The 26,005-nt window shown below is 37.2% G+C and overlaps 1 protein-coding gene across 1 annotated transcript in view; it reads left to right on the forward strand.

Moving 5' to 3' along the window:
* IL1RAPL1 (interleukin 1 receptor accessory protein like 1) overlaps positions 1-20,762 on the forward strand; it is a 583,023-nt gene extending 562,261 nt beyond the window's left edge. Inside the window, exons 8-10 of the mRNA XM_041399893.1 lie at positions 8,520-8,663; positions 18,461-18,631; positions 20,044-20,762. Coding sequence (XP_041255827.1) covers positions 8,520-8,663; positions 18,461-18,631; positions 20,044-20,762 — 1,034 coding nt within the window. The remainder of the gene's footprint in view (positions 1-8,519; positions 8,664-18,460; positions 18,632-20,043) is intronic.
* Positions 20,763-26,005: the final 5,243 nt, after the last annotated feature.

Below are 26,005 nucleotides of genomic sequence, written 5' to 3' on the forward strand. Positions count from 1 at the left end.
GTACATAGGGAGCATTTAACTCAAAGCTAAAGGCAATAGAATATTTTAACCATGACAATGACAATGCTGTTTCCTTTTCTCATTCATTCCAACAAAATTTGTAAAAAAAAAAAAAAAAAAAAAAAAAAAAAAAAAAAAAAAAGGAAAAAGAGAGCAACCAGAACCCAAAAGATTTAACTTTCATCCCTTCCTCCACCTTTTGACCAAATCCCTGTCACCCTTGCAGTGTATCAAGTTATCAAGTTATTTTCTCTTTTGTATGGGAAAAAAGAAAATCTACTTGTCATAATCGAAGGTTGATTTTGTTACTTACTGGTGATAGGTGCCATTGATCATCCAGGGTAATCTTCAGCCAGGTAGGGGAACCTTCTAGAAATTAATTTTCATAGTGGTGCTGACAGCAGCTAAGCAGATTTATTAATGAAGGACCACAGACTGCAGATGATATAACACCTGGATCACAGATTACAGTTCCATTTTTCTCATAAGTTTTTTAATTAAAAAAGACAAACCTATAGACTATCAATGTAGTAGATAAAAATTCAATGCATAAGCAAAAAGAATGCTTTTCTGCAATGTTAGGTATTGACAAGTATGAATTTCATGCAGGATCAAAGTCTTCATAATCTTATTTCATCATAGACTGTATTGTAAATACAGGTTATTATCTAATTATGTGATTATTTTTTTGAAAGTCCTCTCTGTATGTCTGCAAGTAGAACTCTACAGCAAAAATAATCTCAAATTCTATCTTGGCATTATTCTTTAAGTGGTATGGATATTATTTTAAAAGTTTAATAATATTACTGGTATTTTTCCTGGGACAGACACCAGAACTAAGGTAACATGCTCTCATGCATTTTTTCAAAGTATCTACTTCCCTTTGTTCCCATTCTCATCTACACAGTATTATCATCTAGTTTCCTACCCTTAGCCTCTTTTATGGTTTCAGTTTGTTTTCCTCTGTCATAGGTGTTCTCAGTGGGCATATATGAATCTTGTTGACCGTAAGTTCATGAGGCATAGTTAAAATAAGTTTGGGGTTTTTTTCCTGTAAGAAAAAAAATATTTTCACTGAAATAAATTGTTTAGAGAAAGAGTATGTTTAAAATTGCCCATGAAAATATGTTTGAAAAATATGCAAGGTAATATTTCCTAGATGGAATGCATCTTGATGAAAACTACCTTATTTTAAACTCATCATTTCTTAATACATAAACATTATATTAATATTTCCTGTACAATGTAATAGAACATTCTGAATAGAAAGTAATTCCAAATTATCTTCATATGATTATTAATAATAATAGAATGGCTGACAAGCACCTTAAATTGCAGTGCCATTCACATAATAGTGTAAATCTGGTTTATTACTTACAGTCTTGAATGTGTTATATGCATTTTCAGTCAGCTGGACACAATTTCACACAGTGGTAGTGATGAGTGACAATTAAGACTTAAAAGAGAAAAGAAACTAGTTCTTTTCTAACCTCTGCAAAGAAACCCCAGGTGTTATATCTCCTTTCACCTAAAAGCTTCACAATGTTTCTGAAATTTCTGAAAGGAAACTCGTCATATGAAATATGAGAACAATGAGTTAGATTTCAGCTTCTGCTAGCTGGACCTGAGTACTTGTTCACTCCAGTGAATCTCTGAGTCTCAGTGGAAGTTAAACTGTTGAAGAACTCCAATCCACTTGGTCAGTTCCAACCTTACACGAGTCTGTCTTCCACTGTACAAAGCATTCAGTTTTTATTCTGCACTGCAGGAAAGGCTTTTCCAAGACCCTCATCAGGTTTTAGAATTGGAATTGAAATTGGATTGGATTTGGTGGAAATTGATTTTTCATTCACCCATGGCCATTGAAGAAGCCTTCAAGTTGTCACTGTGCTCAGCAGTGCAAATGTCCATTCTCCCAACAGGTTCATGACACAGGGCCAAAGGTCAAATATCAGCTCCCTTCTTGTCCCAAACCTAACTAAATGTGACTGTCCTTTCACACTCAACCTCATCTAAAATCAGTGAAGGAATAGACTACTAAAGACCTCTGCCTGAAAGAAACTCTTCATAAGACCACTCTTTTAATCAGTCAGGTTTTTCTCATCCTCTAGAAAATTGGTCTAAGATAACTCCAGTAAAAGGGTTTGTGAGATTACTCAGCATGTGCCTAAATCTAACTTTCATCTCACAATTCTTTGTGCTGACAATGTGTCAAACAAGTTGGTTTGTTTAACAGATTACTTTTTAGAAAAACTTTTGTACCACTTTTATCATAGTACTTCCTTTTATATAATGTCTAAGTGCAAGTCTAACCTTGATTGGCAAGGATGAAGATATTTTAAAATAAAATGTCACAAATTCCTCCCATAACCCATGCATAGCTAAATTATTCTTTAATACCACCCTCAGAAAAAAAATGCAAACAGTATGCTTTATGATCTTACATCCTTGGAACTCAGTACTTAATTTTTTCCCCACATTTTTAGCACCCCTCAGTGCCTCTTACATTCATTTCTTTCAGAAATGCTAAATGAAGTAATATTGTGGGTTTGTCTGATTTCTGTAGTACAATTAACAAATAGAAGTATCTTTGTTTAGGGTAAATTTGGGAGAAAATTTTCAAAGAGGTTCTTTTAGAAAACAAATTTAAGCATCCCCAACTGGTTCGGGAAAAGATTTCTTTGAATAAAAGTGGGAAAAATTGTTTATTTAACAGGCAAAATATTCACTAGCACAGAAAATTAACAATATTAAACAATAAAACTTCTTGTCACTTGGAAGAGATGACAAACTCAGGAAGTCCCTGTTTTGGGCTGTAGCTGGGCTCTCAGTCTCTGCTCAGTCCCTCTGGAGATGTCGCGGCCCAGGCCAGGCCCTGGTGGCCACAGCTGTGAGCTCCTGGAGGTCTTCTGCATTCTTAGTCTGGAGCAGGTTTGAACAATTCCGAGAAAAAGAAAAACCACAGTCTAGGGTAGTTCTCTGCCTTAGCTAGTTAAAAACTAACCAAAAGCAAAGGAGAGCTCTGTCCCGCTGTCTGTCTGTGTGGCAGAAAACACAGTCCACTTGCGGGGCAGCAAGTGCAGTCTCTGGTAACAAACTCTGCACTTCTCTCCCTTCTTTTGCTCTTGGAACCAGTCTTAAATGTCCAAAACTTATTTTGGGCTAAACAGATGAATGGGGGTACAAGCATCATAAAGAACAATAAGCTCTCCTAATGAGGAAGATTTCAGGCCATACACAATCCTTTAATTTGGGGAATACAGCCAATTACTGAAGTTCCACACCAAGACACTTTTTCTCTACAATCTATATGATAAACTGCCTTTAAAATGCATTGTTATATGTTTAAATGTAGTAAGCTTCAGTAACATTGCAGCATCTATATTTTCCCAACCTTATCCTCTTTTGAGCTAACATGCTGTTGGATATACTCAGTGTAATTATTCTGCTACTGGGAACAGGTATCCTGCACTTCTCAGCAGAAATAAAAATGCCATCAGTAAGAATATATGTCTATTATAATAATGTACTATCTCTCTTCTAATAACCCCGGAAATCCAACAGCACCAAGGCTCAGACATGTTTTCTGCCATACATATGAATAGATTACAAGATCCCTGTGCTGCATTTGCATACATAGATGCTTATGTATATATAATCCCAAACATGAGTAGTTCTTTTTCATAATGGAATCAGGGATATATATTATTTTTGTTATAAAAAATAAAGAAAGAAAACCAGGCCCCAATAGTTCTAATAAATAAAATTAAATTACTGCACTGAAAACCATACTGAAAACCACAACTAAATTCAGCCAGCTTCAGTCAGTTCTGCAGACATCCACAGGCATGGGTGGCCCATGCTGGCAGAAAAAAAATACTTTATGCTAAGAAGTGATCTCATAATCAAGCTAATGAGTAGCCCAAATCATCTTCTACTGCTATCAGAAGTATTATTGTCCTACAGAATCAATCAGTAATTATTTCTAACAGTATCCATATAGGATATCCATATAGGATGTTCACATATATCAATCTAGGTACCTTTAGATTTTATTTTGCAATTTGAAACAAGCAAACAAAAGCCCTAAAAAGTAGAGAATAGATTTTATACATACATGTATTGGATATGTGTCTGCTGTATAAAACTGTGGTTCCTTATACTTTGGGAAGGTATTGTTTTACAGCTATGCCATAACACATACTGTACTAAGCAGGGGGAGAAAAAAAGAGAAAAAGAAAGAGGAAAAAAATGCAAACTTCTTCATTTTAAAACTGAGTATGCATTTCTTTGTTGCTAGCTTGAACTCTGCCTGCTGTTTACAGCTGATCTCTGAAACAAGACTCATACAAGTGTTCCTGTGTTAGGCAGCTTTTGTCTTCCTTTAGAGGAAGCACACCCGTTCATAACCAAACCTGCATGTTGTAACACTGCAGTCCCTGCTCCCCTTCCAAATTATATTTATTGTCTTTATGTTTCCTTTAATAATTGAAGTCTGTGAAAATATACCTAAACAAACTGAGAACTGCCTCTAACCAAACCCTATCTCTTTCTGAGGTAAATTATCCAAGGCAAGCAGAGAATGGAAATCAGTTTAGGCCACAAAGTTGCAAAGATTTATTTATGTGCTAACCTGAAGCTCTGTGAATAGTCCTGTTGACTTCAGAGGGATTACTTATAGTCCATGAAGTTGAGCAATCTGCGTAAGTGATTGCAAAATTGAAACCTTAGATAGACTGTAATTGGATTTTGAAAAAGGCTCAGAAACTGAATACACAGCTATAAATCACATGTGCTCAAAGTGTTATAAATCACCAAAAAAAAAAAAAAAGAATGTTTGAAATATAATTCTTTTTCTTAGCAGTTCAGCTGTATGAGGGCTAATTAGTGAATAAAATTAATTTTAAATTTTTACAGATCATTAAATGTAAAGCTCCTGAAGCATGTCATATAAGTCAAAAGACATGAATTTTTGACAGAACACTTTTATTTATTTTCTTCTTACAACTTCAGTTATGATAAGTGAATTACCTGTATGACACTGTGAAAGGAAGTTTATCAAATATTAGATCCAGGTGAAGATCAAATATATAACCTACAAATGTGTCCGATAATTAGGAAAGAAAAGGTATAAAATGAGTGCATTTATTACAAGTCATATATGCTTGATATTTGGAGAGGACACGTGCTTTTTTTAATTAGCTGCCTCTTTCACTGAGTTCCTTGGCCAAAGCCTCCTGATAAAGAAAAAAATTGTAGCCATTGGTCAAAATGCTTGTAACGAATCTTGTTTTAAATTGAAGCTATTTATTCAGAAACCAATCTACTACTGCTGCAGCAATCAATGTGTTTTCCTTGGAGTAGAACTACTCCTGAGCTACTGGAAGACTGTTGTTAATTGCCTGTAACTAAATGATTGCTATGCTTCTGGATGTAACTCTCTGGCACTTGCTCGTTTGTTGTGTTTAACAGAATGCCTGTCAACCTCAGGGTTGGCCGAGTAATTTTCCTTTACTATTTTGTACATTCAGTCTCAGCTCCTTAAGGAGGGCCAGGTCTGTAATTTGAGCAACGCAGCACTGGGGCTAACTAGATTTTAAAAGGTTTGCGCTTCTCATGTCTTGCTTCTGATGTGGAATTGTGATGAAATTGAATCTTTTTAGTATGTAGCCTCTAAAGGAAACTTGAAATTTCAGCAGGAAAAACAGATCACACTTCAAAAGGAGTGTAATGCCTGCTGCAGCAGCTGTGCTCAAATCATGCTGTAAAAGGCAGAATAAAGCAGCAGAAAAAAATGTTATTGTGAAGGTAGCCATGAGCTGCAGCCTTGCCGCTACTCTTTAACTTGACTTTAACGGTCACTGCATCATTGCTGAAACTGCTGACAGACACATCACCAACACCCTTGGCACCCACTGAGCATTTTTCAGGAGAAAGCTCTGCTAGGGAGGAGCCAGAGCAACTTCCCCAGTTCATGTTGGGAAAACCGAGGCACAGAAATATGAAATGGCTTCAGTCATTTCGGGGCCAACAGCAGAGACAGGACTGAGCCTTCTGCTTCTTCCACCTTCAGTTCAGCTCAACACTGAGGCCCAGGCCAATCCCCCTGCCTTCCATGGTGCTGCATGGATGTGGCTGTTCCATTTCCAGCACTTCCCATTTCCAGCTCTTCCCACTGCCAGCACTTTGGGGCCAGTTCAGGCAGCTCATGGGCTGGGTGTAAGGATGCAGTAACCTGCTGGGCTAATCACTGCCCCTCTCTGCCTCTGAACCCTGACAAACTGCACCCAAAACACAGAGTGAGCACGTGCTAATAGGTGCTGTCCAGCACAGAGGAAAGTACCAGCTGGCTCTGTTAGATCAATAGACCATGAAACTTCCTTCGCAAACAAATCTGTTTAAGAAAGAACCACTTCATCTCTGTACCATCACGATGGCGCAGCACCAGCACATGAAAAGGTAATTGCTAATATGTTTCAGGCTGACTAGAGAATTTTGTTGTTTGCTTTGATGGCCTAATTAAGGGCACTTTCATGTGCTTTCAGATAGATTTTACTGAAGCAAACATAAAGGCAAAATCTTACTTTATGAGGAAACATATAACTAAGAGGGACTCTGATGGCAAAAGTGATGCAGTGTATTAGTCTGATTTCATGCACAATGACAGAAAACAGATGAATACCTGCAGTTATTTCTTTTCATTTAATATAAAAATCATCAGTTGAGAAAAAACTTCTGTTCTCCTGTTGTAAAGTTTTTCTTTGCCTTTAGTGAGTCATAACAGCAGGCACATAAATAGAGTATTTTGCACCTAGCAACCCGAAATATTAAAGCCTTTCTTCTAGTTACCATTGAACAGCTGCATCACCTGTATTACAAAATGATAAACAGGGTATAGTAAGCCAGTGCAGAGTAATTTCCATTTCCATTTATATTCTAAAATACTGCATTACTTGTTTATGCAAACCATATTTTATCGAATGTTTTTAATAACATTTCCCTCTCTGGACCAGAAAAGTATTGGGAGTTTGAAATAACCATGCCAGTCTTAAAAATATCTAACACAAAAGAGTTTCCAGCACAGTTTTGGAAAGAATGACATGGAATAGAAATGCCTTTTTATTTTATTTTATTACACTTTTAGTGTCTTCTAGAGAGCAATGAAATCTTCTTACAGTTGCCTCATAATAATAAAAAAAAAGGTGTATGATTCTCAGTAGATGCTGTCAAATAAATGCAATTTTCAATTTTTCCTCTCACCTTTTATTTCTCTAATTGAATTGTATTGTGCTGGATTATTAAATCTGCACAACCACACACAAGAAAGGTTACTCCAGGTCCACACTACTTCACTCAGACAGTAGCTGCCCACCTGAAGAGGACACTGTGAAAACAACACTTGTTTCAGCACAGATCTTTTATGAAGCAAACTCTGTATCTTAGATTTCAATATCTGGTGTTTTATCATTCCTCAAAACTGAGTGTTTTGGAAAAGCATGGAAGGTGTTCAGACTTGCCATCTAGTGATTCCAAATTACAAAATTGTTAGCAATTCTCTTCCTCCCCTCATTTTTTGACACTACCAGTTTTCAGTCAATGAGCAAATGAAAAGTAACTAAGCTCTGTGACCTTCCTTCAAACTGGGGGAGGCAAAAGTCCATGGTGGCATATTTCCTTTGGCCTGAAAAGTGGCTACACTGCTGGTGCTGGGCACTTGTGGTGGCCACAACTGACCACTCCCTGTCCTCCATTGGGTGATGATCCCAATCCATCCTGAGAGCAGACACAGCAGAGACACCCAGAGTCTGAACGGGAACGTCACAACAGACAAACCAGGACTGTTTGCTAGGTCTACACATTAGCTAAGCTCAGAAGGGGAAAAGTGAGAGTAAAATGCAGACCTCTGGGAAAATGTTAAAAATATTAGCATAACTGAGATGTGAGGTTGTATGCTTCCTTGGGTAATGTGTCTTCACATCTCTCAAGTGTTTTGTGAGGTTTTTAAATTATTTTTATTTTTATTTTGGAAAAAATAATAAAATCCTTAATCTTGTCCAGTTTGCCCACATCCTGTTTGTATATGGAATAAAGGAAGAGTTGATATTGCACTATAGTCCTCAAGAAGGAAACATTCGCCTTTGTTTTCACTCTAAGTCAAATGGCAACATTCGTCTAGGTAAAGCAAACTGTGATCTACAGAAAGAAAAAAGGAAGAGAGTTACAAAATGTATCACACATATGCATGTATTCATAGACAAACACACGCACACATTCCCAGCAATTTTTTTTTTTTTTTACATAAGCAATTTACATATGGTGTATCAGAGGGAAAAAACAGCTTATTGAAGAATAAAAACCCCATCAAACAGGTATTCATTCAAGGGCTTTATAATGAAGAAATACATAAATAACCCATTATTCATTATTTTATTTTAATGTTTAACAGAAATGCAAGGTCTGCTGCTAATCTTTCTGTGGTTTGGAATGTGGTTGTTACTGCATTTTGTAATTCTTTGCAGAGCTGATGTACACAGTTGAGCTTGCTGGTGGCCTTGGTGCTATTCTGCTGCTGCTTGTTTGTTTAGTGACTATCTACAAGTGTTACAAGATAGAGATTATGCTCTTCTACAGAAATCATTTTGGAGCTGAAGAACTAGATGGAGGTAAGGCAGATTCTTAGCACATTTCCTACTTTCTAAGAATATCTGTCTTTTATTCCTCTCCACCAAAGCCCAAATTTCATTTCAGTTCAAGATGTGTTAACAACTGCAATTTTAGGTACTGACTTGAATATACATTCTTCATACAGCACATAAGCACAGTCACTGCTGAGCTGATGTATGTGCTGCTCTCTGGAGCTCCAGAAGACACCCGTGTCTTTTAGATTTTTATTCCCAACACTGAATGTAAATTGCCAACATCTGTGCATTAAAGATTTTCACTTCCTGTCAGTACTGAAAGCCAGCTTTACTTCTCTGTGAGCAAGGGGGTGTTTCCCCTAATTGTATTCAACAAATAGGTAGAGGTTGAAGTGTATCTCAATTTACTGCTTGTTTAAACTGATCAGTTTCAATAAACTGTACTGAGTGTTTGGGAATGTACTAGTAGTTCATTTGCTTGAGTTCATTTACTTAATCACTGAGCAGGCTGCAAATGGTCATTCAAGTTGTTCTGTGATTCAAGGACATCCAGCCTAAACAAAAGTAATCCACAGTATATGCATCAGCTCAGTCAAACATATACATGAATTTTCATCTTTACCTTTTTATGGACTGAAGGAAAAGGTCGTCTTTGTCTCTAGCCTTACTAATCAAAATTGTTGTTGAACAGCAAACTGGGCTGAGCTGCAGGCTCTGGTTAATTAGATTTGGTTTCCTGGGTCAGAGTTCCTGATGTTTTGGGCTACCACTACGTCTTTGGTGATAGGACCTTTTTTTCTACAGAAATACTAATAAAAGGTTTTTTTACAGGTCAAGATAATAGCCTGTAGGCAGAAGCCAGTGTGATGTATTAAAATAAATATGTACTGATAAACAAGTGGTGGCTAAACCTGTCACTAATAAGGGAAAGAGTAGTTGCAAAATTACAGGTTCTTATGTAAGACTTCCATAATAAAATCACTAGGGAATGACCCATTTCTGCCTCCCATCTAAAAATGCACAAGGATTCAAAATAGAAAATGCTCAGAACAACAAGCCACAGAACATCAGAACATTTTGTAACCTTCTACGGGATTTACAAAGAGATGCATTAATGTAGCAGCTCAATGAGGAAAAAACGCAGGTTATTCTATTTATTTTACTGAGGAGGAAACTGAGGCCCAGAGGGACTGTGAGTCATGGAGGATTTTGACAGACACCTTTTTTTTACAGAAGCTGAGATCCTCTCCTATCCACAAAGTAGCTGCCAGTTTAAATGTGCATGCTTACTTCCATAAATTATATTAATTTAATAACAGTCATATTAGAATACGCAGAAATAGACACTTAAAATAATAACTGCTTAGATAGATGTAATTTAGTTTTTTCTCTCTTAGTATCAGTAATTCTTGCTTTTATAGTTGTCATTTATCATTTTCTGAAATAATTCCAATTCATTTGAGGACTTACTCTGCCAGGTGTTATACCCTTGTCTCTCTCTCTTGTCCCATCCCAAACATTGGTCACTTGGGAACAGCAATACTTGAATCATGGATTTTAAACATCAAAAAAAGTTACCTCTAAAGGATACTGTTCTGTGATTCAAAAGGAGGAAAACCAATATTCATTTTATCCTTCTGAGAAAAGATCATTGTTAAAGAAGGTCAAGCATGGATTTTCCTTAGAAGATATGGGTAAACACTGATAGCTTGGGTGCTTAACCACAGCAATATAAAAAGAAAAATGCTACTTACAAATTCCTAATGAAAACATGTAGCTTCTACTGTGTTCAGTATGCTGGCAACAAGGATAAAACCCATTGTGCTAATGAAGTGACTGCAGCTGCACATTTCACTCTGTCTCTTTCGCTTACACTCGTGCAAAAGAAGGAAGATGGAGAGAAAATGTTCCAAGACAGAAGACCAAGTCATGGCTTGTGCAGTAATAAATTGCAGACATGCACCGAGATCCCTTCCTTTGGCTTAGTTTGTTACTGACAGACACAAAATGCTGAACTCTAAAATCCTATTCTAACCACATCTCCTGCAGTGCAGCAGCAGAGCGCCCACGTTCTATTCATAATTTACACCATGTTCTGTCATACTTCAGGACAGCATGGAGATAAGCAAACATCAAAATATCACAGCCTTTTTTATGTGCACTGTATTGTACCCAGAGAGGATTTGAAACACTTTAAAGGTGAGGTCCAATTAAAATTTTCAGTTGAAAATCTCTTTTAAAATTCAATGCTTCATTTCTTCCCTGATCAGAGAACAAGCCCTTCAGGATGTCAAATCTCATCACAATTCTTTTTTCCTTTCCAAGCCTTAGACACATCAGTTTTTCTGAGGCTAACTAACATACGCACTTTTGTGGGAGGCATGAGTAAATTGTGAGAAGTATTTGAAAACAAAGTATTTAACCTTTACCGCTAATGCAACCCAATTTATTACTTTCTGTAGGGATACTGCAGATTAAAGAAGTGGTCGCAGCTGTTGATTCCTCATTTCTCTAACTTACACTGTTGAATTTCCCAGTGTTTTTTCTCAGCCTAAGGACAAGACTCTCCTTCTGTTTTTCTCTCTCCTGCAGACACTGCAGCTCAGTCCTGGGAATGGGAATTGAAGCCCCCTTTCATGTTTTTTGTGGTTGATTCCCTGCCTTTCTTGCTAATTTAGAGTACAGTAATGTTGCTGCTTCTCCTCTCACTCCATGCCTGTGTTTTCCATCTGTGTGGGAGCTGGCTCCACACCAGGGGATGGGGTGATGGACACCACAATGTGTCCTTCAGTGCAGAGGAGCACAGGGTGCCCCTGTCCAGTCAGGGCCCTCACTGTGAATGTCTGACAGCTCCCCCAGTCACTGCAGCACAAGAGCAAGAGAAACACTCTGACCCTTGGCAAAGCAGTAGCTTTTTTACCTGCAGGTGTTTGGCATGACCTTGCATCTCTGAGCCATAACTCACCACTAGTGGTTTGGTGTCCAGAAGTTCCCAAGTCTGTTTAAGAGGAAAAATCCAGTTCAAGATTTTTCCACACACACAGTAAAGATGATAGCTTGAAGTGTAATGTAAACAAAGAAATGTCCTGACTGTTCTGAAAACAACCACATTTTCAGAAATAGATACTTCACTGGGAACTTGTAAGGGCTAATCTTTGTCAAATGTCAGGTAACCTTTTTAGCTTTGCAGCTTTAAACTTAAAAGCCTATTTTAAAAATAGGCTTGTCTAAAGTATGCTTGTCTATAAAGCACACTTTAGGGATTAAAATTATATTAGTGAAAGCCACTTTTAGAAGTGATGATTTCTTCTGTTTTGTTGTACATTGAGCTCCAACAAAAGACGTTTTATACCATGTTCATTCTCTGTGTCACTTTTTAGCAGTGGCTTTTCATGTATTTTTTACTTTCCAAGGACCTTCTCTTGCTGTTGTTCCCAGTTCTTAAACTACTTTACGAAAATAAGTATTGTACTTTAACTGACAGAGTGAAAATATAAATAGCCATTTACAAGTACCTGCAATCAACACATGCCCTGACTTCTTTCTGGCTTGCACTCTGTGACCTTAAAAGCTAATTGTATCAGAAGAGACATTGCTACTATATAGAACTCTGTTTTTCATCTAAATATAAACTGACTTCCAGGCACCCTAAAGTCAGTGGAAATTGTCCCATTATTTTACCTGGGACAACTTTCTCCTTTTACTTTTCCTGCTCATCAAACTGTGCAAGGAGCAGTCCCCAGGCATGACAGCCACAGTGAGGGTGGAGAGGAGAGTCACTTCTCTCAGAGGTGCAGTTATGATCCTGTCTCAGAATGCATAGGAGGCTCAAAGTGACCAAGACAGCTGGTTTTGACTTTTTTTTTGTTTGCCATTTCAAGATCTGAGAGTTTCAGTGCACATGTGAATGACTGTATGCCAGTTTTAATTTACATTATGGGTAAATCCAGAAGTCTTTGGCTAAAAACCATTGGACATGGTCAGATAAGCAAACATACTCAAAAACATGTATTTGTGTTTTAGATTCTAGTTTCAGATACAAGACCATGTGGTACAACTAATAGTAGAAACAGTTTGCAGGGATCTGCTGCTGCCATTAACTGGGTAGATTTTTAACCTTCTAAATTGGTGAAAGTTATTCATCAAGGAATTAGCAAGCAAAGGTGAACACAATCCTAGCAATCCTTAAAAGAAAAAAAAGAAAAAGAAAAAAAAAAAAAAGAGAAATTAAGAAATTTTACACTAGGAGGCTGGCAAAAACAAGTAGTAATTAGAGACAAAATCTAACCAAAAGTGTTGAAAATAGTTTCCTAATGAAATTTACATAAATATCCTTTCTCATGTCTATGCTGACAAGAAGTCAAGCTTTAGGCTCAAGAAAAAAAGACTGTAGGTGACTGATAGCTATAAAGTTAGAGTTTTGTTTAAGAGCTGAAGTGATGACATTCGCAATGACCCTTGATGCCTTTAGGGTCTATCACTGTTTCTAAAATATTGGTCAGAAGCTCACTGTGGTGCCCTGTCTTCTCAGCTCTCTTTGCCATGGAAACCTTGTTGAATTGAAAGAGACCATGGCCTCTGTGCAGCTCTGCTACAGAGAAGGCACTGGGCCCAGGCCTGGGGACTTCCAGTTCTGGAAGAGGGAAAGTGGCTGCTTGCTTGCTTGTTTGTTTGTTTGTTTGTTTTCTACCACATTGCTGAAATAAAGAAGTAAAGCAAAGTGCTCGTAATAAGATTAAAATGTGCCACTGCTGAGCTCTCTCAGTTCCGGAAATCTTGTTTGGATTCGGTACATGACATCTATAATGTTCCTTGGCTGTGCCATTTCCCTTTCATGAGAGATGAATTTGTGCTTCTTGCTGAGGGAAAGCAAATCAATGCTCAAATTAGAAGATTGATGAAACTGGTTCTTCCTTGTAGTTCCTGTTGCACCTGGGAGTCCTTATGTAATTATGATTATGTCCTTGCTACTATTTAGCTGCAAAAGACTAGTAGGGTTCATGGATGAACCTGTGGGAATGCCCAGATAATGTCTTATTAACTGTCCCGGACAAGAGCAGGTAAGAAATACTTGTGGTTTCCTGGGTTTCATCTCAGTGAAACTCTTAAGCAGAAAGGAATGGCAGTGCTTTAAGATTCTTCAGGTTTCTGTGTGACTAAGTTATTAACTTTCAAATATAACTTTTACCATTGGTTTAAGCACCACCAAAGCACTTGTGTTAATGATTATGCTATGCAGGTATAGCTAGACTGAAATTACTGCTGAAGTTAGTGACTTTGCAATTACTGAATCTTCCCTGGGGATGCACAAAATAAGTTTGCAATAGCAGTCTCACCACTCGTTTATATGTTCTTATTGGCTATTGGCAAATTGTGACGATAAGAAATCCTGCTCTATGAATATCAATTTAAAATTCTATTAAAATCACCTTAGAAAAATGTAGCTCTCTTATTTCTAAGCATTAGTGGTTGCAAAAAGGGATTTTTCTCTTATTTAATTACAATTTTATTGCTGGAAAACTGCTTCTTTTAACTCTTCTTGTTTATGCTATTTATTTACATCTGAAATGCAATTCAAACAATAAAACCTCAATTTATGTCTCCACTGAATATGGGACTTTCTAGATTCTGTACATGAAATGTCGTAATTCAAAGGAAAATTCCTTCTTTTTTGTCTCTTCCTAATTCACAGCATCTAAAGTGCCTGTGTAATTTATGTTATATATATATATACATATATGTATGTGTATATATATATATATATATAAAAATTAAATATTACCAAGATCATCTTTGGATTTCAAATTAAGAGATTATTATAGGTTAAAAACTTCGGATGCAAAGTAGAAAAAAAAGAGACTCCCTTACAACTCAACATTGCTCAATTGCACAAGAATGTGAACTATCACGAGGAATGCTACATTTAAAATATACTATGCCATGGAAAAATTTGTGTGGGTAGTTCTTAATTTTTATTAACATTAAAAGGGCTTGACATTTAAAAATAATAGAAAATGTTACGTCAGCAACAGTAAATAGCGTGAGGAAAAGTATAAGTATTTTGAAAGACCTAGGATTTGAGTGTTTTATTCAACTCAGCATTAAATGACATTTTTTTTTCATTATATTAAGGGTAACCACTATCCCAATGTATATATTAAATGTAGCCCCCAAGATAGTGAAGCAAATACAGATTAAGAAATGCCATAATTTTGAAGAAACTACAGTCTCTGAGAAATTTTGAAAGGTTCTTTGTAACGTTTCCTGAATAAAGCACGCTTTTTTAAGACAAAAGTTTCCTGTATCAGTTTGACCCCATCTCCCTGCAGCATTTAGAAGGATCCAATCTCCTGTTTCCCCTTGAAATCCTGAAACAGAGTTCAATCAGCGCTTTGCTCCTGACTCCTGTATGAGTATCTGAGTATTTGAGGGGAGAGCACGTGCTCTGCTGGAGGACAGGAGTCAGCTGTGCAGTTCCCTGCTGATATGGAAATGGAAGATCTGCCCAGCCTCGGTGGCTACACCGAGCTGTGGAGCAGCCTGTGCACGCTCAGCTGCCTCCACTGCACTGAATGTGTCTGGAGGCTCTGAGGGTTTCAGGATGCACAAGACACATGAGCTAACTCCATCATGTAGGTCTCAGAGCTTCATTGAAATAAGGTTCATTATGAAATAAAACATTGTGGGATTTCTCCTTGTTTTGATCTCTTAATCTGTCATGTGCTAAAATGTATAATGCCAGGTAAAATTCAGATTTTGTCACTGGCTTGAGCATGGCTGATAAGAAGAAAAAATTACTCTAGAAGGTTTTTTGGTTATTTTTTAATTTTTCATCATGATTTTTCTGTCCCCCATTAGCAGGAATATCTTCAATGTTTAAGTTTAATAAACCCTCAAAGGCCCAAACTGCTGACTTCTTGCAGTGTAACATGGAAATCATTAGAAAACACATACATCTATAATGCAAATTTGATGTTAAATGTGTTTGGTGGTCCCTGTAGAAGAGCAAGTTTTATCTTTCTTTCTGTAGGCACCAGCTTATCATTTCTTCATGTGTAGCTCTTAAGAGAGTATGCATACAGATGAGTTCTTAGATGTCTGATAGCAATTTACTTACCCAAAGATCCCATTTGCATGTGAAAAAGTAGATGTATATAGAGTCTGGGTTTCATTTTATGCTTACACTGAGTCTTTAAGTAACTGCTGCTGAGCACGCCCTTGGAATAACAAGAAGCATTTACAGCTTCATCCCCTAAAAATTTATATCACTTCTGCTGGATTAATATTGTAGGAAGTTACAGGGAGTATGACAGCATACTCTGCATTTAGATGAGTACCAAAAGGAATGGGCAAGATTAAAGAATGCATGTTCCAATGATGCAACAGGTGCTTTGCCTAGAAACCTGGGCCACTAAGTGAAGTAATCTTTCCATGTGTTATTAATGAATATGAGATTTGACCCTCAGTGTTTACCCCTAAGATCTATCTAAACCTGTGGCTGAGGGTAGCTCCATGACCATTGCTCACTTACATACTTCTCCTTTTCAGCTCCATAGAATGGTTGAATCAATAGGACAGTTTGTAACTTGCAGTTTGTTTTGTCTGGAGTCTTGTAGTGCTAGTGGCTTGGGGCTGGCTGAAACATTTGTGGACTGAATGCATCACACCTTGAGCACAAGCTGCATTTGAGCTCATTGTGATGAACTAATCCAGAGCTTCCCCATGCCTGATGCCCGAACACATCTCTGCAGATATACCCTAGACCCCCCCCATTCTTTGCCCTACAAATACTAATAAAACTAGGAGGGAAAGATATTTTCCCTGCAATACAGGATGATGCAGCTGCAGTTAGTGGAGATGCTGAGATGCTGGAGCCTCCACGATATGAAAAATGTGTACTTTGACAAAATGCATAAGTGTAATATTTGCATATGCAATAAAACAATGTCATAGCACAAATAATCCCCTCCAAATAAGAATGTGTGTTTGTATCTTAGCAGGCAATACTCAACCTTTAAAACAGTTTGAATTCTGCATTATTTCTTATTATTTATCTCTTTGAAAAATGATGGATTCTCGTCTTTACTCAAAGACTTTAAACAGAGCAGCACTCATCTCAAGCTTGTACCATGGTCATGACCATTAATGAGGTGACAATAGAATATGTCATTGCAGCATCAGCATTTTGTCAGTTGTAATAATTTCCCCATATATTTGTTGACCTCACTAACTCTTTTGCTGGGTTAATGATGGCATACTGCGGAAATAAAAACCTGCAGTGTATGTTCCTCTATATCATACTTGATCAAATCAGCCTTATTTTAAGGCATTATCAAAGGCAGGAGGTGCTTGTCTGTTAGTAAAGGACATGTTTTCATAAATACTCCTAAAAATCCTGGAAAGTGTGACCCATAAAAGGCAGTGCTTCTCTTTTTCTTAGTTTCCTTTTTTTACTGTTGTTTTGGTTGGGTTTTTTGTATTTGTTTTGTTTGATTTTTTTTCTGTGGCTATAACAATGCAATAATAATATCACACAAAAGTTGTGCAGGGCACAGAAAGAGCACATGGCCATTTCATGGGTTTAGAAAGTTTAAAAGTAGTAACAGTACAACCACATTTGTTCTGTCATCTGCAAATGTTAATTAGCATAGTGCACATAGTTCCTCAGAAGGGAGAGAGGCCTGCTCAAGATTAGCACCGCTCCATTAATTTCATTTACTTTCATTTCTTTCCATCCACCCTACAGCTGGCAGGTTTTTCAAAATAATGCTACCAGACTACAAAAAGGTGTAAAATGAAGAAAGGAGGTGCTCAATAAATAAATGAAGTCAGCATTGACTGAATATAACATTACTTATGACACACAGTATTTAGAATATTCAGTCAGATCTCTTTTATAAGCAATTGATATTCCTGGTAGTCTGTTCATAATGTTGTCAAGAGACTTAGAAGGATGTTAACATTTCATTACTCTTGTCATTGATTTTCCTCTTCTTTCTTCACAACAGAAGTCAAAACGTGACCTCTTATTCCACTGAATTAGTTCCAGAACACTTGGCATTATTGACCTCCTAATGAAAATTAATGGCGGCTCATTTGATTCAGTCTTTCAAGTAGGCACACCAAGCACATTTAAAACACAGGCGTGGTTATTTCTCATACTGAAGTAACACACTGTTAAGTAATGAAATGTACATTAATGCAACATTAAATTTGCAAATTTAAGTGCACAGAATTCAAGAAATTTAAACTGCATTATCAGGAGATGATGCTGGAAAGATTTAAGCTTGGCAATAATTTCAGACCTGGAGAGTTAAGGAGTTTTACAAGGAATGCTATATGTACACTTAGACCATTCAGCCTCAGGTCCTAAATTTATAGTAAAATTCTGGCAAGACTGAAATGCTTTTACTATGCAGCAGAGACATTTACACATTAGCCTAGATATTTCCGTGCTCTTCATTCTCCTTTTATGCTAGAGAAGAATGCAAATTTTTCTCAGTGATTTTTGACTTTTGACTCATGAGCTGTCACCCTGCAGTTGAATGGATTTCCTTCATCCAGATTCTTACATAAACTAACTTCTGTCTATGGATATGGAGCCTTTCTTCCTTGCATCTGTGTAACTCAGGATTATCCCTACCAGGTGAAACAGGAAAGCTGTTTCATGGATGCATATCTGGAGACTGGGTGAAAGCTTGCCATTTTATCAAAACCATTTCCTCTTCCTGGAAAATTCTCCCAGAAATAATACCTGGGGAAATATCTGGGGAAATTGCTAGAATAAGAAATAAACTAACTTAATTTCCCTCTTTCCTTAGACAACAAAGATTATGATGCATATCTATCTTATACCAAAGTGGATCCTGACCAGTGGAATCAAGAAACTGGAGAAGAAGAAAGATTTGCTCTTGAGATTCTACCAGATATGCTGGAAAAGCATTATGGATACAAGTTGTTCATACCAGACAGAGATTTGATTCCCACAGGAAGTAAGTCATGTCTTTATTCTCATGTGATATTGAAGGAGAACATGAGTGATTGCAGTGATTGTTTTAGTCTTGTTTCTATACCTACTCCTTCAGAATGTCATCTTTTCTCCCATGCCTCAGAGAATGGTGAGGATAAGCCACGAAACATTAATGTGCATTTCCCAGATACGAGGAAATTTATTATTTAGTAATTGAAGGTAAAACAGTGCAGAAAGGGGATGCAAAAGTAAAGGAAATGAAAGAGACTAACATTTTTCAGAGTAAAACATTAATGTGCATTTCCCAGATATGAGGAAATTTATTATTTAGTAATTGTATTGTTTTAATTGAAGGTAAAACAGTGCAGAAAGGGGATGCAAAAGTAAAGGAAATGAAAGAGACTAACATTTTTCAGAGTTTTTGAGAAATTGCATATCTAGGAATGAATACCAAGTTCTTTCTTTTCAGTTCCTTAGATTTTGTTTGGAAAGATATCCATGATTCCAAGTAGTACAGAAATTCACACAGGAAGGAAAAAGCTGTGTTTTGACTAAGGCAATGGTTGAGTGATAACTTCTACACCAGAAAAAAGTAGTGAATCCTGTCAGTGTCCACTGCAGACAATTGTGTAGTGGATGTACTTGATCATTCTCTGAGACTTAAATTGATTCCAGCTGGTACAAGTAGATCTTTTTCATGTTCCTCTCACATATTCCAACATAACTGCAGTAATATTTTGTCAGTTGCTGTAATATTCTCCATGACTTCAGTGTGACCATATAGACAGTGACTAAGTTCAATACCTTTAGTGAAAGATGAAAGAAAGGATACTTGGTGTAGACAAACAACATCGAACATCAAACAATCTAATGGATATTTTTTAAATCTACAGCAATCTAAACTCTAATTTACAGGAGATAACAATTTTTATGAGTGTGTGTGGCAGGGGCCACACACACTCAATGAAAGGAAAACAGAACCTAAGCTTACAAAAAAACTTAGTGTATCATTTGGATTTGAGATTGAGGTCCTGAAGCACATGGCTGCTGCTCTGTTGTCTAACTGGGTGACGTTGCCTTTTTAAAATCGTGGTGGACATATTTGTTCCAATAACAATATAGATGATACAAGGCCACAGCTCATGAAAAAACACTCAGAATCCATAGCACGTGTGGGAATAGATGTTTTGCAGGATCACAGGACGGCTGAGGCTGGAAGGGGCCTGTGGAGGTCATCTTCTCCAACCTCCCTTTTTGAGCAGGTTGCTCAAGATCATGCTCTGCCAGGACAGCCTGGCACATTTATAAATGATGTTTTTGCATATTTCAGTGAGATCTTCTGGGAGCAGGGATTTGCCTCTGTTGTTTCTCTCCAGTTTATGAGACCAGACTGTTTCCTTAGATTGTTTTTTGAGCAATTATTTTATTTTGTAGCCTACATCGAAGACGTGGCAAGATGTGTAGACCAAAGCAAGCGACTGATCATCGTCATGACTCCAAGTTACGTGGTAAGAAGAGGTTGGAGCATCTTTGAACTGGAAACAAGGCTTCGAAATATGTTAGTCACTGGAGAAATCAAAGTGATACTGATTGAATGCAGTGAACTGCGAGGAGTTATGAACTACCAGGAGGTTGAGGCCCTAAAACATACTATCAAGCTCCTCACTGTCATTAAATGGCATGGACCAAAATGCAACAAGTTGAATTCCAAGTTCTGGAAACGTTTACAGTACGAAATGCCTTTTAAGAGGATTGAACCCATGACAAACGAGCAGGTTTTAGATGTCAGTGAGCAGGGGCCCTTTGGGGAACTGCAGACAGTCTCCGCAATTTCCATGGCTGCTGCCACCTCCACTGCTCTTGCCACTGCCCATCCAGACCTGCGCTCCACCTTTCATAACACATATCATTCACAGATGCGCCAGAAACACTATTACCGGAGCTATGAATACGATGTACCTCCTGCCGGCACCCTGCCTCTTACCTCAATAGGTAACCAGCACACCTACTGCAACATCCCCATGACACTTATAAACGGGCAGCGGCCGCAGACAAAAACTAACAGGGAGCAGAACCCCGAAGAGGCTCACACAAACAGTGCCATACTGCCCCTCTTGCCACGGGAGACCAGTATATCAAGTGTCATTTGGTGACCGACATGCAAGGGGCTGTCAACCCCCTTGAGTAGGAGCAGAGTCTGCAGTCTGGTGCCTGGAACTACATCCTCGACTGCTGCTGTTAAACATGCATTACAATCGATAACAAACGAGGAAAAACAGGGTCTTGTACATATGTTTTTTGCAATTTCTTTGTAGCATCAGTCTTCCTGTTTTACCCATGTCTCTTCCCATTCACATTTTTGACTTTGTTTTATATGTCATTGGAATTTGTATATTTACATTTTTTTTAAATGAAGAGACTGCTGTATAGATAGGAAACTTTTTTGCTTCGTTAGTATAGTTTTAGACTTTTTGTTTGTTTGTTTATAACCTCTCTTGGGAATGCTTGGACAAAGCTATGTTGATATCAGAAGCACCATCCATTTTGTTGGCCTGCCTAGCCATGCCTGCTGCAGCTCACCTCTTTTGGAGAGTTTTTGTTCTTAGAAGGACCCCACTGCTCACTGAGAGCTCCAGTTTCATTTCTACTCCCGTAATGTGCACTGCTCCTTCCCTGCCCTTACAAAGGCCCCCATTTGGGGTAACACTACAGTCTGACCATCTAACATGTAACTTGGTAGATACCTGTCAAACAAGAGAAAATACCCAATCTGTATTGGTTGCTTCACAGTAGTCACTAGAGTGTGTAGAAACTATAGCCGGTTTGGTTTTTGCTTTCTTGGGTTTGGTTTTTTTCCTAATTCTTATTTTAAGAATGAGTTGGTTGTATCCCTTTTATAAATATAAAGGCAACCCTATTTTTAACACGTCCTGGAAAATTATTAATGTGGTTGTGGATTTTATTTTTTAAGCACTCATTTTTTTTCTTTCTCAACTTTCAAAATCTTGCAAATAACATTTGCAAATGTCAGGCGAGTAAGACAAGTGAGGCAATAGACACTGAAATGCAGAGTCCTGCTGATATGTACAGTGATGACTTCCAAACCAAAGGGGAATAAAAAAGACAGTATTGTAGATGGTTTGTCACTTTGTATTATAGAAAGTGTTATTTTCAAAAAAAAAAAGTAAGAGCAAAACATTATTTTCCTGTGGATTTCAGAGTCCCTTGTATTTTAATGTTCCAAAAACTGTATTTGCTTTAAAATTATATATTCAAGATTAAGAAATCTTCTTTCATTTGGTTTTAGCTTGTAACAATAAATAAAACTTTATTAATTTCAACATGATTTCAGTAAGAACTCAGGCAGAACAAAATGACGTGATTACCAGAAATATAACTGTTTTCACAATATACTTTATTTATACAAAATTAATATTTAAATCAGACCTGGAAGTATTAAAAACAGTTTATTCACTTTAATGAATAAATAAATTAGTTTTATTTTTATGTATGATTCCATCTTTGAGGAGTTGCAAATAATGCATGTACCATGACTGACAGGGAAGAATAAAAGCCCACCACTGTGTTTACATCCAGACATCTTTGAGACAAACTAAATAAGCACCTTGCTCATACTTATGTTTTAAATAACAAAAAGTCCTTTCTGGTTTTAGAAGGAGAGAGTAGAGGTGCAGCTCTGCAACAAATTCAGGCCAAGCTCTCTGCTAGTCCCTGCTGGCAGAAGCAGAGGAGCTGGAGTAGAGTTACTGGTTGCAGCACACTGTCACAGAGCCATGGGTTTGATTTACCCTGGCAGAATCATAACTGGTGTCCTGGCAAACAGGCCTTAGAGTCTATTTATGTAATTAATTAGCTTTAGGTGTTTTTATGGCAGCTGAATGATACTGGCCAATATAATGGATGTCGTGTGGTTTGCTCATCATGATTGTCACAACAAGAAAAGCAGAGCTTATAATTTTGGTCTTAATGAGAAGTGAGTGGAGAAGCTGCAGTTTTGGGAATATTTGTGGGAGCAATCCAGAACTGACAGTGTGGGAGGAAATGACTGTGCTTCCATTGTGAAAGTCAAGAAACCTCAATATCTGCATAAGAAGCTAATAGACCTTTGAGGTGTACACTTTTATTTTGCTTTAAATGTTTATTTCTCTGAGCTTAAGCTCAAGTCCTTTTCACAACCTGTTCTTTATTATAGTGTCTCTGGACATGTGCCAAACATCCACAAAATGGAAATTAGGCTGCCAGGTTACATAAAATTTTAAGGGAACTTTGCACGTTTGCTTTAAGAAAGCTATTATTTATTTGCTCTTACAGACACCTGTCAGGCACTGATGGCATTTTCCTTCATTCATTTGGATGCCTGTCCTGGTTTTGACTGGGCTGAGGAGGGGAGAAGGGGACGGGTTGAGTGAATGGCAGTGTGGTACTTAATTTCCATCTGGGCTTAAACCACAACAGTCCCAAATATCCTGGGATCCTCTGAAAGCAATGCATTATTTTTTTCCCCTTTACGTGCCCTGGTGTAAAGACTGGGATGTGGAATAAATTTAGGATGTAATTATTTGACAATGGATAGGTCTTTCCTTAGGCACATGGGAAGTACTTTTCTGTTCTTCTATTTTTATGCACTTTGAATAGCATGATTCAGGGATTGACAAATACTATTTGATATTCTCACTACTTAAAGGAAGTTTTTCTTATAATGTTTTGTCATAATATTAAATATAAGAAAAAACAAACAAACAAACAAAAAAAGAGAAACAAACCACAAAACCTGAAGTGGAGAAGTTGTCTGTGGCTTTAGAAGCATTCCTCCTTAGTATTCCTCTTCTGTGAACAGCTCTGTGTGGGGAACCGTGAAGGAAAGTGTTGTGTGTTCACGTGCTCTATGTTTGACAAAAAATCTGTTGGAATGCAAGATAAAATGGAAACAAACAAACAAGCAAACAAACCAAAACCAACAAAAATTGTCATTGCCCTAGTGCTTAGGCTCCATCATTTTTGGTGAAGGTGTTTTGATTTTTGACAATGCAGCCTGAAATGTGCATGCAATAGCCACATATAAGGTTTAGCCATAAGCAACTAGCACTTTATTTTTAAAAAGGCACAGTGTGATGATCAGAAAAACTTACTCTGCCTGGTCAATAACTTTGGGTCTGTATGTGGATTCTATGCACGTGAATTATCCAAGTGTGGTGCTCTGTCTTTATTAGGCTCTCTCTAATCGTGGTAGTCCATGTTATAAAAGGACTCTTGTCACACAGCTTCTATAAATTCAGTATATAGGACCTCCAGAGAGCATATATAGCTGGAAAGAAATAGGAGACTGTGTAGAATGCAGCTAATGATTTTGAAGGCAAAATGCATTGCTGGGTCTGATTCTGTTCTCAGTTACAGCACTATGCTTTCAGAGTAAATTGAATAAATCTGAATGAGTGCAAGATTGATTTGTGTGGGAGAAGAAAATTGGAAAAACAAAGAGAAAAGGAATTCATATTTGCAGTCTGTGACAAGCTGAAATACTGGCTGCAAGGAAAGAAACAGCAAAATGCCTTCTGGATTTTAGTGGGGACCCAGTTCTCACCTGGCAGCCAACATCAAACACTTTCAATATTATCTGTTTCAGAGTTCAATATTGTTAGGCTTAGATGCAAACTAAGATTTTTCTATTTCTGCACAGCTGTGAAAACAATGTGTATTTCACATAATGGGTGATAATCAGTTCCATAATAGTCAGAAAGCTTGTTATACCCACCTGATCAAAATTCACAAAATTTTATTTGGGTATTGTACATTATGGATTATTTAAATTATAGATACAGCAGTAAGATATGGGAAAAAATGACCTAGTAAAAGGATTCCTTCATTTTTACACTAAAAAAAAAAAAAAAAAAAAAAAAAAGAAGAAGAAAATATCAAGCTAGTAAGGATAATTTCCTAAGAAGGAAGAAAAACCACAGTAGTAAAGCTCAAAAATAGAGCAATGGCCAATGGAGAATAAAGGACAAAATACCCACTTGCTTTTTGACTGTGTTATGGTTTCTTTTGTCATGCAAAGCTCTGTACTCTGGCTGACCTACATCAAGCAACTGGCTTTTTTGGAGGCCATCCAGAGAGATCAGCAGCACAAATATGTCCCTGTATGTCTAATACACTTCCAAATTATTTTGTACTTGTTGATAATCCAGCACAGAGAGATTTTTGTTTGTCTTCTATTGTTGTTATAAAGAGGATGGCAAAAATCTGTCAGCACTAAAAAAAATGTCTATAACAGACTTAGTTTATTAACTAGAGTAACTATATTCCTTCACTTCCACCCCCTATCTGGTCTGCTGTTATTAAGACCCATTTTCTAACCTGGTTGAGAAATAGGTTAAAGTGGCTGGTAACAGAAAAAATGTAAGCAACCTCATAACAATGAGTTTCCTTGTATTATGAGGGTTGCAAGTTCCCTTGCTTTTTTTTTTTTTTTGTATAAGCACATCTCTTCACCTCCTAAATAGCCCACTGAGTAGAGGCTGAAGAACATCATTGTGTCTTTAATTTCAGATTCACTGAATTTAGCATGGATACTGAGCTGTTGCTTGTGATGTAATTCTGCAGGGCCATTTTCTTTTGACTCTGTCCCTATCCTCCAAGAAGACACTGGCAGCATCACACTTCACCAAACAGCCTTGACTTGATGTTCCAAAACTCAGAGTTGTTGCCCTGGGGAGAGAAAATGATAAAAATGTTTCAGCTTTTAAGTGTTTTCCTTTTACTTCTGCTCTGGAATAATAAGCTCTGGTGTAGGTTTAGGGTACGCAAGGTCATGAAGTAGAGAAGAAATTACAAAGGCGGGTCTGATACCTTATGTGGAAAACATGTCAATTCTGAAGCTGTTCAGGTTACGGAAAAATGAGTATATTTTTAGTGAGGCTTTTTAAAGGGAAGTATTCAACTTGTAATTACAGCCAGACTCATCCCGAAAGCTTATCAGCATTCTTAACATTAAATAGCTAATACCTTAAATAACATAATTCCAGAAACATTTAATAGTCAATTCAAATATTGTTATTTGGGGGGACTAAGAATTACATGATTCTCTAGCATCTAAATGTTAAATAAAACAGATCATCTAGTACTGAGTTTATAGAGAGTACAAATATTTTTCTTGATCACTAGTATTAGGAAAATAATTTGAAGCAAAATGCAAGACCTAAAAATTTGAAAGAGGTATTATTATCTTTTATAAAGACATCTCAACCACCAGAACATGTCAAAAGGAACAGACAAATTGTGAAAAAATAAAATAGATCTGGTTTTTAACCTTCTCTTCCTCTGTTAATCAAATACTAGCTCTCCTTCTGCCCTCCTCAAAAATACAGTCATCCAGGAG

This window comes from Onychostruthus taczanowskii, unplaced genomic scaffold (assembly GCF_017590055.1).
Source record: "Onychostruthus taczanowskii isolate IOZ18803 unplaced genomic scaffold, ASM1759005v1 scaffold17, whole genome shotgun sequence".
NCBI classification, from domain to species: domain Eukaryota; kingdom Metazoa; phylum Chordata; class Aves; order Passeriformes; family Passeridae; genus Onychostruthus; species Onychostruthus taczanowskii.